The 14,685-nt window shown below is 36.6% G+C and overlaps 1 protein-coding gene across 13 annotated transcripts in view; it reads right to left on the bottom strand.

Moving 5' to 3' along the window:
* FOXP2 (forkhead box P2) overlaps window positions 1-14,685 on the bottom strand; it is a 189,257-nt gene that overhangs the window by 69,808 nt on the left and 104,764 nt on the right. Inside the window, exons 5-6 of one of the 13 annotated variants that reach the window (XM_086472902.1) lie at window positions 8,270-8,288; window positions 1,418-1,432 (exon numbers count right to left, since the gene is read on the bottom strand). The exons of the other annotated variants lie outside the window; for them this stretch is intronic. Coding sequence (XP_086329028.1) covers window positions 1,418-1,432; window positions 8,270-8,288 — 34 coding nt within the window. The remainder of the gene's footprint in view (window positions 1-1,417; window positions 1,433-8,269; window positions 8,289-14,685) is intronic. 13 annotated transcript variants of the gene reach the window in all.

Genomic DNA, 14,685 nt, shown 5'->3' with positions numbered 1-14,685 from the left:
GTGAGTAACAGGACATGAAGCTCTAGGGCAACAGTACAAATTTGTCCCAGGTCTATGACACCCAGGAATTATTGCTGGATGAAACTATTAGATGGCCAACAATACTCCAAGTTTCAGTCCAGTTTCTAATGAGCCACAGTCCTCATAAAAATTTACCATCATAATGAACTACAAGACCTACAGAAAGCTCAAGGACTGCATGGCTCACAGACTTAACTAGCTTTCTGAAAGTATTGTACCATTTGCGTATCAAAAAACCAGATCCATGTGCACTGTTTCCCTGTTACAAGACAATGCCAGCAAGTACGCAGACTGCCTTCAGCCAGGGAAACCATAGCTTGTAACTTTAACAGTCTAAATTAGGAGAGGTGTCTATATACTATTTATACAGTTGAGAAAGAAAGAGAGAAGCTCCTTTAGATGGCAATTCAGACAGAATAAATTGAGCTCTGTTCTGAATTTTGAATTGTTCTGTGTGAGAGCTTCCTCTCCATGAATCACAGGAGGAACCTCCTGATGTAGGCACATAGCAACATTTGATGATGAGAATACTTCATTTCCCTTCTGCCATGGAACAAAACATTGGTGCATGAACCCCACAGAAGTGAAGAAGCAGAGAACTACCCATGCGTAGCCTTATTAAAGTGGAAGTATATGAGATATCCTGTATGCTTTCAAACCGGAACTGATTTACCTACAAACAATTCTTAGTATATACACAAACAGGTATTGGTTAAAACATTTTATTAATCTTACATAACTGTTTAAGAAAATCAGTATACTGTGCTAAATTATGGGATTATTTTACTGTTGCTGTGTTTGAATTCTCAATACACACAACAGAGCCTTAGAAAATTTCAGCAGAACTGCTGACCTTGGCTGACTTAAGTTTCTATTGGTTTAAAAAAACCCCAAACCCAACAATAGCACATTGTATTTTAAAGCTATTTAATTTGATACTCTAAATTTCCAACAAAATGTATCCAAACCAGTTGAAATACTTCTTCCCCACGTGCCCAAATCAACCCCATCTCAAGATCCTCAATTACCACCACCTTAAAAATTTTCTGCACTTGCATTTTTGTTATCCTGTAAAATGTACGGCAAGCTGAAGGCTCTCATCTGTATTCCTAGGTCTTCAAGAAGTGGATAATCACTCTGACCCCCTCCAAGAGTTTCTGTTTTAAGGGCTATAAGGATATAAAGGCTAGCCAAGAGAAATATCTTTCCTAGCTCAGCAGAACTACTCCTCTGTTGCCTTTTTCCAGCTTAAAGCAGAGAAGTGTGGAACAATTCCTATTGTAGATACAAAATGTAGGCAACAACCGAAAAAAAGTCTTCAAACAGTAAACACAAAAAGAGATATAACCAGAAAATAATTCAGCCCAACTAAATCTTCAATGTTTGAAATCTTGACTTGGAATGTGTTCCTCTTTTCACCAACTAGCCAGGGATCCTCAGGTGACCAAAATGAAGCATTTCACCTGGTGCCAAAAATGGGAGAATAGGTCTATTTTGCAATTATGGAGACTGTGATTTTTGAACATATATGATCAGCATCTACGTAGTATGATTTTCACAGCTAGACAATGCCCAAACCACAGTCCCATTTAAGCATGTGCGTATAAGCACCAGACTTGCAAATCTGTGTAGGCTGACGGTTTTTTGTGCACTGTGGCACTCTGGCGTCTTAGTCCGCTGCACTCCTCAGAACAAGGACAGACACAGTAACCTTTCTGACCTCTACTTTGTTGCATGCATAGGAGTTGAATATTGACAATCTGATCACTTGCATATAGTGTGATACATCTGGGCAAATTCTCTTGTTTACATCCATGTAAACACAATGTACTAAAAGGCTGTTGAAGTCAACAGTACAATCCCAGTGGAAATTGATATAAATAAAGTAAGAGTCAGCTCAACGCTATTGTTCAGCTGCCCTTTTATAAGTGTTATATATATTATAAGGCTGCATGGCAGAGAGACCTTACCATTTACCTGGGCTTAAAGTTATGGAAAAGACACTGGGCAACTTTCACTTGTATAATGCTTAGAAAAACTGGCTCATTGACAAAAGGAGGAGCCAGGGCTTTCTCCAGCTACTGTTTATGCCCATATGAAAACTGGCCACACTGTTATACGCGTAAATTTGCATGGTAGCTTGCTTATAAGTTCTGTGGCTAATGACAGGATCAATTTGATGTTAAGAAAATATTTATTAAAAATGGGTATTTAAAAATACATTTTCACTAGTCTTGAGTTTTACTCTCTTTTTTTACCCCCTTTATTTCTCAAGCAGTAACATGCAGCTGTCACCAACAGCAAAATAAAGATAACTGCGCATGGGACTGAATTGCAGACCACTATTTTTATCTCCATCTCACATGAACATATTCTAGGCGTAAACTGTGGCCAGCATGTGAGTTATAGAGCTACTCTTCCTTGTAACCCCTCCACGTAAGACATAAAAACCCCAGTTAAGGACAGTTTCAGATAGAAAGGTAAGAGACCTGGATCACAATGCTTTGGGTATCAGTGCCACCTTGTCCAGGACCCACATAACATATTCAACATTTCCATTCCAAATCCTGTCCCCTCTCCTTCGAATCTTGGCAGCCATAGCAAAGGCACATGCTGCAGTTGCGGAGGAATGAAAATAGAGTATCCAAGCGTATCGTACGCATGTTATTGAGACAGAGATAAAAGAAGCATTATTTGATCTCAAAGCAGCCTTTAACAGCGAAGTTCCCTCTTTACCCTGCCAACACTGACAAGTATTATATAGCCTTATGTACATTCATCAGGAACACATGGGTATGAACTGGTGTTAGTTGCTCCTACCTCTGGATCAAATGGATAGATCCTAGTCAAATTTAAGCACTAAAGACTACCATTTGGCTCACACTGGAGCTGACATGTGAACACTTAGGCTTTCAAGGAGGAGTGTTGGGATTAGTCCAATCCACCTATTTTCCTGTCTGGTGGTTGAATTAAATCCCTTATCTGTCCACTTTTAGGCTCTTTTGTACAGTTTGTGACAAAAGGGGGCCATACCACCAATCATGAAATGCAGGTCTGTAGCCCAGCCATCTGCTTCTTGGAGCCTGAAGAGCAGATGAAGCGAGCTGCTTGCTAGCTCTTCACAGATGGAAAACGCATCTTGTGTACTGTGAGACAGTGAACAGGGGGAAAGATGGCTGTAAAAAGGAGATGATCCAGTCACTGACTCATTTCTGACCATTACCATTAGCGTTCGCCATCCAGCTTTGGCAACAGCCAAAAACAATGCAAGAAAACAGTGACCAACACTGTCAAGGCAGGCCAGAACTGGGGCAACAAAACACTTGACAGGCCAGGTAACTTCTGTGTACCTGTTCGTGTAAATTTGAACTTTCTATAGCAATTTTGAAAGAGCCTTTCAATTAGCTAAAATTTTAAAAACAGAGCTGTGAAGTTTATAATATATTTATAACCACTTTTATTATTTATGCAACTTTGGGATGTATAACGGAAAAGTGGGGTTTCTTGGACATGAAGAAAATGGAATAATGGATCTTTAGTGAATTAATACATGGACTTCATACTTTTTTAAGAAACAGTCCCAGTTAAAAAGCATGTACAGGATTTTCTAAAAGCCAAATAAATGACCCAATGTACAATACTTGGTGTAGGGTTTGAGGTGGGTTTTTCGTGTTCGGGGTGGGGGTTTTTTTGGTTGGTTTGTTTGTTTATTTGTTTTTGTTTTGTTGTGGGTTTTTTTTAATTACATGGATGTATTTTACAAAAATGCTCTTAAAAGGTTTGGAGAAAATATGGGAAGTATATTTCCATATGAACATGAGCTACGTGCACAGCCCAATGGAGGACTAAGATAATCCTTACTTTTTACTTGATAAACAGCAACCATTGAACAGTCCAGATTCTACCAACATGTTCAGTAATGTTAAAGCCACAATGTCCTAACTATCTTCTCAAACCCGTAACATATGCTTTAAAATATTGACTCCCGCTAAGGGAGGGGTTACACCTAAGACTCTTTGCAAGGCCTCACACGGACTACTCTAACCAGGATCAGGAAGGTATAAAAGTATCCTGAATAATTGTATTAATTCCTCAGGCTGAAAGTTCTCAAAATTTGCAAGAACCTCAGATCTGATGTCTGTATACACATCAAGTATTAGGATGTGCATACTCATCTGCTACTCACTTTCTTGCAAAAACACCTGCTCTGCACAGGCATAGGCATTTATAACTGCACGTGCACCTAACTTTTGTGTTGTTTTACAGTTCTAGCCAACCAGAAACCACTGCAGCATTTAATGTACTTGTGATGTGTCATATGAATGAGAAGATTTCATTTTTTCCTGTTCTATATAAAATACAGCCACTTTCACATACAGAGCAGACATTTCTGTATGCCTGATTTTGTTTTGCTATCTGTCTTGCTGTTTGTTCATACAAACACCTAATTGTGTAACAAATGCAGCATTTGAAGACTGTAGTCAGATCTGTCCCAGTGTACATACTCCATTTTCTGTCACTGTTCTTATACTATACAGCACCATGAGGCAATTTTGTAACAGATAACATAGTTATTAGCTTGAGTGTGTTTTAGTCTTTTCTGAAATAAATAATATAGAAAGTGAATAATAGAACAATAACTCAATCTTTTGGTTAACTTTAACAAGGAAATGTCATAAATGTTATCTAATAGAGAAAAATGCTTATGGAGATCAGAAGAATTGAAGAAGTCAAATGAGATCCAATGGGAAACATAAACTGTAACATGGGAGTCTGTCACAGGAAAAGCTCCCTCTCTTTGTCACATACTAACTCCCACCTGACAAGCACCTCATTAGAATATTAACTTTAATAATTTTGTAGTATCTTAGCAAGAACCAGTGACTCTTAGGTCAGATTTGTACCACATCATTTTAAGATACTAGTGATGTCTGCTTGCCCTGGGCACTTCCTATAGGCAACACAAGACAGTGTGCAAATCCATGGACTAATCCAGTCCATGTAAAACCAGAACTGTCCACATCCATCTCTTTTCTACTACAGATACAGGTTAGACTGACTCTGCTTCTAACAGGGGTATCTGAAGTTAAATGCCTTAGGTTAGGCTAGGTGCATCTGGACTTTTTGATAGTTCATTTGAAAGGCCCCAGGGTTCCTGGGTGATAGTGGCAGAAAAACTGTCCTGTGTACCATGTGTTGCTCTCAAACAACAGAATATTCGCACCAGTAATTCCATTAACGCAGAGACTTCCTGGAAAGAATACAGAAATCTTGCAACTAAATGGGGGTAAATATAGTTTCACAACACTTGCCAAGAAAAGATCTGAAAGCTCTCCGTGGCTTCAGCAGCTGGTATCCTTTGAAGCCTTCTGCTAGCCTGGTGACTCCCACCAGGCTTATAGCCAGTCCCCGCTCCTGCTCTCACGGTACAGCTCAAAGCAGTGGTTTCTTCAATACGCTGCTCCTTTCCCCAAACACACTTCCATCAGCAGTCTTGGGAGACTGCCAATGTACAGTATATATTTAAGTACCTTCCATTTACTGAAATGTCACCTCCTTCATTAGACACAGGTGAATGTCTCTGTCCTTTCCTCGTCTTTCTATGTCACCTGACAATTACGCTTTTTGTTCAAGACTATGGAAATACTGATCCTGTTTTCTCAATTTCTGGTTTTAGTCTAAATTAATGCCTAAGCTTAGCTCCAAACATGAAGCACTACCTAGACATGAGGCAAATTTACAGTTTCCTTTAGAAATCACAGCACTGCTTAGGCATGCACTGCAATGGACAGAACTGCTGAAGTCCTCCCAGCTCACCACCTTGTGAGCACATCAGCCATGGTAAGGCAACAACTTTTCCAAACTACAAAAATTATAGACAGTAAGTCCGAGTTTGTTTATATTGAAATTACAGTAAAACAAGCTATCTCCAATGTGAGCCAAATTTAGTACTCGTACAGCATATGATATTCATGAACTTTTTGGAACACACAACTTAGTACAGGCACATAAAACGAAATGACTGAAGGAGAAATAAAGATGGATCTTTAGTGATACACTTGTTTAGAAACAAGTTCAAAGTACAGATTTTTCTTACCACAAAAGAATGGAACTAAAAAGATCCAATTTCTCTAAAAGGTTTACTAAAATAGAGCTAGGAAACATACATAATTTTAAAAAGTTTAGAACTTCCAATGCAAAAAGTATTAAAATTACTTTCTTTTATCATTTTAATAACAATGTCTGATTTGTCAAAATAACAGTAAAAACTCTATAAATATCCGTTAAAGGATTATTCCAATAGCATGAAAAACTCTAGTGAAGAAATGACACAGAATATAGAACTGTCATCATGCATTTGCATATAAAAGGCTGTTTAAAACTGACAGGCACATAAACAGAAAATACATGCTATAAAATTAGTCATTTTTAAGCACTGATCTTGAAATAAAGCTGGCAGAGCACCTTCATTTTAGCTAACTCATTCTCAAGAGGAATCACAAAAACAGTGAAGCTCCTAGCAACATATTTTCTTCAGTCTTGTATACAGATCAGAGTTTGATTATTACAGTGTTTGAACAGATCATCATTAACTTACCTCAAAATATTGTTGATAATTCTTGAATAATGTATTTTTGTTAAGGATGTCACTACACATTTATAAAACAAAAGTATTATTTATCTTTTCAAAAGATATCTTAAACTGAAAATGTGGACTCCTTTGAAAAGACACAAAAGCGGGTTTTGATGCATTTCATTTAAAGACTGCAACGGCCAGGATCATGTCTCACGTCCCCTTCCCCCTGTGACCAAGGAGAACCTGGGACATGGGTGAAACCACAGCGGGTACCTGCATTCAAGAGTCTCACTTGTCAGGAGTGCCAGTTAACCAGGGACTCCAGAAACTCAGCCTTTTCTCTCAACTATTCCTCTTTGAATCAATGCCGGCACCCTATGCACTGGGCTAGTGAGTGCCAACAGCCCCCTGAGCTGCTGGAGCAGCCTGACAGCTGGCTCTTCTCCCCAATCCCAAGCTGACAGGGGGGGAATTCAACCCCCTTACTCCCTACAACTCAGAGAGCAACCAGCGCCCTAAGATGGAGAAGGAGGTGGAAACATCATCTCCTCTAGTTTTGAAAGTAGCAAGCTTTTAAGTCCTTATTTTTTTTAAATCTGTTGTTCAGAATTTCTTTTCATAAAAGTGCCCAGCATTTAATAAAGCAGTACTTTCCAAAGCTCTCGAGCACTGTTCCACTGAAAATTACAGATTCCTAAGAATTTGTTTTTATTTGGCTCTCTAGACACAAAATCAATTAGTCACAAACATTTGATCCTATGAAAATTCAGTATTACTTACATCATAGTGTAAATTTGAAATAAGCACAGAACCTTCTGTAAGATTTGAGCCACATACCTGTTAAAAACTATTTACAAACTTCTATTTGCCTCTCACTTTTATTTAGTTTTAGAAACTACCCAGAGATTATCTTAATAGTATTCAGATACTTATTCACAGAGTAATAGATGTAGCTTCTTTGTCATATTATTTGGAGTACTCATAAAAAAACTCACAAACCGATGTTCACTAAATATACACACAGGCATCATTGGTGTAATCACTGATTGGCAATCTAATTTGAACTCATTTGCTAAAAGAAATAAGGTAAAATAAAAGTATTTCTTGTTAAAAAAGCATTAAGCAAATTCCACAGCAAAAAGAAGACACCTTGGTAAAGGAGCTACCCCATCCACCTCTTCAAAAGCAGAATAAACTGTTTTGTTTGTAAGAGATGTTTGTCCAAAACATTTTTACAAAATTTAAGCAAAGGAGATTCCACAACACCCCCGTGAGCCTTTTCCAGCACTTTCTTACTCTGCTTATGTTTCAAAAGTTGTCTGACATGTAACACAAACTCCCCTTGCAACAATTAAAGCCAAGTTTTATTTGTAGACATGTACTTGCAAGCACAAAAATCTGTAAATGTTTTGTAAGGATATAATTAATTATGACAAAAATAATGCCATTTACTGACGAAACAAATATTTTGTAATAGAATGGTAAAAACAAATGCTTTTCACTACTGCAGTCTTACTATATTAATTAAAACGTCATCAGCTATTTTTATGCTTCACTATATCTTACAAACATAAGAAAATGCACATTTGTACCTAAATAGCTGACCCACTCTGAAATCAGTACTGATCTGATCTCAGCATCAGCTTTGCCCCCAGCCTTGACAGTAACAACTGGTCTCCCTAGACCTGACCTAGGGAATGAAGGTTGTTGCAAGACTAGGGCTTATCGAAGTCCAGAAGTATTGATTTAAATACTGTCATGACCTAGAATATTGTCCTTTTAACAAAAGACAGTATTACAGTCCACATCTATACAATATTTACAGTACTCCCAAGTAAAAGATCATGTACCACCTTCTATGTTTTACTAGAGTTTCTGCAGCTCTTTAAACCACTAAGAAGATACTGAGGCCTGCCTTTAAATTAAAACTAATAACTGAAAAATTATTTTCCATCTGGAAGTGCAAGCAAGTTCAAAACTACAGTGTTTCATAAACCAAGACCGAAAATATAGCTGAGGTTTGCAGGTAATGTTTCCCTCTTCACCAAATATGCAGAAAAACAATACAGTTCTAAAACAGAAAAAAGACCAATAATCAACATCATGGAAAGGAACTTCCTTGATTCACAAACAATTCTGAAGCATTAAAAATATTGCTTAGGAGCAATCCAGACTTTTTTCTTTAAAACCAAATTTTTATGATACGTATTTATAAAATTATTAGTGAAGGAAATTTCAAAATGAAAGTTCTGCTTTGAGGTAAGCCTGACTTTGACATTATGCACCTTTGACAAACTAATATTAAGAATGTTGTTTGGAGAATGTAGGAATGTTTTAGCTTCTTCAAAATCTTTTTTTGATACAAAATTAATGTAACAAATTTCAGAGCATTTTAGTACTGAAAAGTCATAATTAAAAATGTTGTAAATGGAATACTTAATGAAGCTCTAATGAAATATTCAATACTGGATCAATTGTATTGCTACTACTAAAATATTTCACTTTTTTTTCTACATTTTTGCTTCTTTCCAGTGGGATAGTTCCTATTCCCAACCGCGGCAAACCCTACAGAGGCCAAAAATACCATTTTACTGAACTGGTACAGAAAACTCAGCTTATTTCAGTTGAAGAGTGTTCTAAATTATGGGCATTCAGACTCAGTTACAAGTCACAACAAGGGCTAGGAAAAAAAGAATTAAGGAGAAGAAAAGGAGAGATGTGAATGGTTGACATAATTTAAAGGAATGGTTAAGGACTATTACTAATGTTAATGATGGATATCTTTATTTTCTCTATAAACTTTATGAACACTATACAAATATCAAGCTATGGTAACAAACTCAAGGAAATTAGAGCAAGATTTACACATGGAAGGAGAATGCAGCTAGGACACCCAGGTAATAAAGAAGAGGACATGCTGTTGGCATCTTCTTGTTTATAGAGTCGCTGAAGAGGTTTAAGCTGACTATTTACCTTTTCTCAGGGAAGGAGCAAAGCTTTAGGGGCTGCCTAAAAAGGTGTATATATACATCTATCTGTCTCTGTCTGTTTCTAGTCAGCAGTGATAAGCCAGTTGTTATCGGAAGTTTCTGAACAGTAAACTCATTCAAGTGGCTAAAGCCACTTTAAATGAATGTATATATCCTGAAGCAACTTTTTAAATGAATGAATTTTTAACAAAACCAAACCACATATCCCAATTTAAGATGCAAAGGCATCAAGAAACAAATTATTATAATCTCTCCATTATTTTGTAGGTGATGCACGTGTTTTGGAAATGAACACAGTGGGAGCTCTGGGTGCACAGACCTTTGAAAACACCATCTCCACAACACCCAACTCACTCCAACCATCTAGACTTCACTGTGAATGGAACATTAAAAGGAAGGAGATAGCAAGCTGAATAAAATTTACATTTTCAGTAATATATACTGTGGGGATGAACTTTAGTTCTTTTAGTAAGCGTCTAAAATTTCTCTGCCTTTTATACATTGAGGATGTAAGGACAATTATGAAGAAGCAGAAGAATCACCTAAGTAGATATTTATGACTGCAACACCACCTTGTTACTTCAGTATCTCTACAAAATTATCGGAGGTAGTTTATACTTTTTACAAAGGAGCACATATATGTCTTGCACTACCTAGACTTCTGGAAACTTGATAGTATGACATAAAAGAAAAACTGAAATTCCTAGAAGTTTGTATCACATATTAAGTATGTAATGCCATATCTATTTGGCCAAATGGATTAGCAGGCTGAATTAGTGAGCATCTGGCTTCTGCATATCTTAAACCATTTTACAGCAAGCTTTTTATATTGTACCACCTCCGAGCATGCTCTACCACACTTTCTAGAACATATTTTCACAAATTACTTCTTACTGCATTTCAAAGTCCTTGTTTAACATACTGAAGTTTTAAATAATGAGATATATATAAGCTCCAATGTTGCAGTTAGACTTATGTATGTATTTATATACATGTATTTTACACATTACAGACACAAAATGTTAAACGTGCTACACGTTCTAGTAAGAACCCAAAGTTTGACATACATCACATCCTCTTAATTTTCTTCTCCCCTGTTCAAAGATAACTGGAAGAGCTACATAAATAATAACAACAGGAAATAAACCACACTTTAACTATCCATTACCAAGGGAACATTGTTTTAACAAGATGTATGGAATCACATTATCATTCTATTTATTCAATAATCTTGATGTTGTTACAAGACTGAGACAGTTATCAAAGCAGAGGATCATTCTTGTATGGAAGGATCACATCACTTAATGGGACAGAAGTGTCACATAAACTACAGTGTCAAAAACATAACAAATACAGGACTGAGCCTGCAGTGGCAGTAAATTTGTTGGCATACATGGCTCCAAAAAAAAAACACCTGGTATTTGATAAGCATATAGGTATGGCTGGTTTTGAAACTGCTATCATTATAGTGCTGATTTAATGAAATTCCTCACAAATTGATTTTTTATTTTATACTCACAAACATTCAAAATCTATACATACTTCTACTGACAGTGGTTTCAAAGGTCTTTCATTAACTTGGTCTTGCAATGACAAATGTAAGAACACCTTCTCTTCTTTTGAAATTAAATGAGTATTTATGGTAATTATTATAAAACGACTTTACCCTTGAGGTCATTGGTCCTCAAGGTTTGTGTGGGTTTTCAACTAAACCTGTTTCCTCAGAGAAATTTTAGGAATTATTCTTTGACTCAGTACATTCCTGTTTAGTAACCAGTAGCCAAACTAACACTTCTTACACCTTTTTTCATTCACGTAGTTTTAGTCAAAAAGAATAGACTCTGGGCATGCAATTTCTTTTACTACTTCATTTCTGTGTGTAACTGATAACAATGCTCACCCTCCCACCTACATGGCATACTGAAGTTTGAGAAATACAGAAATTCAAGATAATCACAAACTGGTTTCAATACACATTCTTTTACTCTCACAGCTTCTAGACCCTGCTGTATATGATATGTGTATCATCCATTATGGAGATATTAATATAACCGTATAGTTGCAAGAAGACCTGAATTCTAATGACTTTTTAAGCTGACTATAGGTCTTCAGGTAAAACAGCGAGACTGCCCTCTATCTGTCTTTGAATGACTTGTTTGTAAGACGGATGGAGGCAGTTCCACTTCTCCTAGTTTTAGCCTTAACTAGCGCGTATGTGCTGCCTTTCATTTCATGACAGGTACATCCTATGAAATCACATGAAGAGAACAGGCTGCATTTGAACAACCATATGTTTAGCTATCTGAGGTCACTAAAAAGGAACTATTGTAGCTATAGGGCTACAACACAACTATGGCCTGTACATGTAAATAAAAACTTGGAATTTTAGTTATGTCTGTAAGGTACATATATATTTATGTGTATGAACAAATAGAAGATGGAGGGGTGGCATGGTGATTTAATAGATCAAGGATGCTGCATTGTTCACAAATGGTGAATTCAGACGAAGGCCAATTCAGGACTAAATGCTGAACAAGACCTAAGTCCAGGTATCTTTTGTATGTTCCTACCAAATGCCAGCTTCTTAAGGCTATCAGCACACAGGACAGGATTTTCTGAATGAATAACCCTATTTCTATTTTCTTCTGTCTGTATTAGGATCATAGAGTAGCCACCATTACAACAACGTGACAATTATTGAAAAAAACACTGACTTTAATAGCATCTGCTGTATTTGGTATCCCTCAGAAACCAGTAACGGGCAGACGTCCTTCATTCCTTATCTCATACTTCTGGAAGTTGTTACATGGTCAGTATGTACAAAGTGTATACTTTTCCAGCTTCAGCCCCAGTTTTACACAATAGTTAGCGAATGCAGAGCTAAGTTCGGGAATGGATTACCACAGTCTGACCTGAAGCAGAACTGAAATGGTAAAGCTGACTGAAGAAGGAAAACTTTTTCTTAGAAAAGTATTTTCTGAGTTCTAGATTTCATCCTTAGTGTTAGCTAAAACAAGATTATATGGACAAAGTCTTTTTGTACTATTTCTTTCTTTGCAGATTAATCATGGTTGATAATGAAAACAACCACCAAGCTAGCTGCAGGTAAAATAAAGCTTGCAGGGCCATCATACTGGCATTTCATAAGCACACGATGAGTCTGATACTGTGACATTTAAAAAGCAAGAAGTCCCACTTAGTTGCTTTACTGCTACTTTGTGTCAATCATGCTACTCGGCACACAGCAGAAGTGTTGCTGGGAATACTGTCTACATCCTAGGTGAAAAAACAAAACTCCAAAAGTGAATGTGAGGGACAGATACTATAGAAATGAGGAAAAAATTCACTTACATTTATCCAAGATGGCTGTCGCTATTACTGTTGAAACTCTGCTATGGGCTGAGGTCACAAGACCCTGTAAGCTAAAATAGAGAAGCTTCAGCTGAGGGTAACTGAAGCTGCAGCACATTAAAATACATTTTAAGGTTATAGGTATTGATTGGAGTTTTAATTTCTTGATCTATTTTTCCCAAGGCGTGAAAACTGACCTCTTGCTTTTTGGTCATTTTTCAAGCCTGCAGGGAAGAGATTTTCGGTATTATCCTCTACCTCATTATGAGTGTGTATGTATGTTATATACAGTACATGATATGATAGTATGACGGTTTCATTGGCATGAGTTTGAGCTGCCACATTATTCACAAATGGTGAAACTATACGTGATTTATGCAGATTCTCCCAAACAAAACTAGAATAAAACCTTTATACAGCATCACATCATCATGTATGTAGAAAATGTGAATTATATAAAAGAAAAGCTAGCTTAAAAATCTTTTAAAAATTATTAAAATGCATCACAGAGCTTTTTTTTCCTCTCTATAAAGGTAACTTTTTAATTATGTACCTCTGAGGGAGTCTGATAACTTTTACATCTTAGAAATACCAAAATAACTTTAAAATTATTTTTTTATGTCTATGAATATTGTAGTTTGAAAATCTATTGCATCTTAACCTCCCAGGGCTTAAATCAAGTGTGTGATCTACTAGGCAGCTAGAATCTCCTCTTAACCTGTGACATAAAGACCCTACTGTTGGCTTCAGTAAGTGGCAAGACAACGAATTTGTAACTAATTTTGGATCCAATATTCTCTCCTGTGGCCCACAACTCACTGTGCGTTTGGGAAAAGAACTCACATGCAAAAAAAAAAAAGGGGGGGAAACCAGAAAACAATACCTTGGGAAATTATTTTTAGTGTTAACTACAGAGATTTGGAATGACAGGAGGAAAGAGACGACTAGACTACTGAAGTTCAGTTGAGAAAAGTGCATGATGAAACCCTGCAGTTTACTGCCTGTACTAGGACTGCATATGATATCCGCCTATGTAAATATACACCTGTGTATGTGCATGTATAAAGAAACATATGCAATGTGCAAAATCAAATTTCTAGAATGTGTCTTACAAGCTTTTCTATATCTGAAACAAAGAAAAGCAATTCCAAGAACACAAGGAGCGCAATGAATCTGAACTACAGAAATCCTGAAGCAGCCAAGTTACAACAAAAGCACATATATCATATATATTCGATATATGCGAAAGAATGACAAGTTGCCAAGCAATACAGTGAAAAGTGAAATCTCTGTGCTTTCTGAGCAAACCTAAAAAAAAGAAAATCCCGCCACATAATACAAATGTTTACTGCATTTCTTGTGCAACCATAATGTGATTTATAACAGATCAGAACTAAGAAACTACCAAGATACTGCATCATTTTCACGTATTCAAAGAAATAGCGTGCACAATTAAGACTAAGAAATCCAGTGAAATTGTTACACATTAGAAACATTTTTATAAAATTAACTCTAACATCATCATTCCATGAAACAAGGCAGCCAAACTCATCATTTGAAGGATGAGTAAAGAAGACACCATGATTCTAACAAAAATGACCACTGGGGGAAAAACAGGTAAAATATTCCTATGAAATCATGACTGCTGCATTTTAGATTTTTAATAGAAAAAGACAGCAAACGTTGTGCAAATTATGAGACCATCTTAGAATGGGAGGAGTGATGGCTAAAGTGTTTGAGATAGAA

The sequence above is a fragment of the Leptosomus discolor genome, chromosome 1 (assembly GCF_034619465.1).
Source record: "Leptosomus discolor isolate bLepDis1 chromosome 1, bLepDis1.hap2, whole genome shotgun sequence".
Lineage (NCBI taxonomy): Eukaryota > Metazoa > Chordata > Aves > Leptosomiformes > Leptosomidae > Leptosomus > Leptosomus discolor.
The sequence above is the reverse complement of the archived record's forward strand: the minus strand, read 5'-3'. Positions and strand labels throughout refer to the sequence as shown.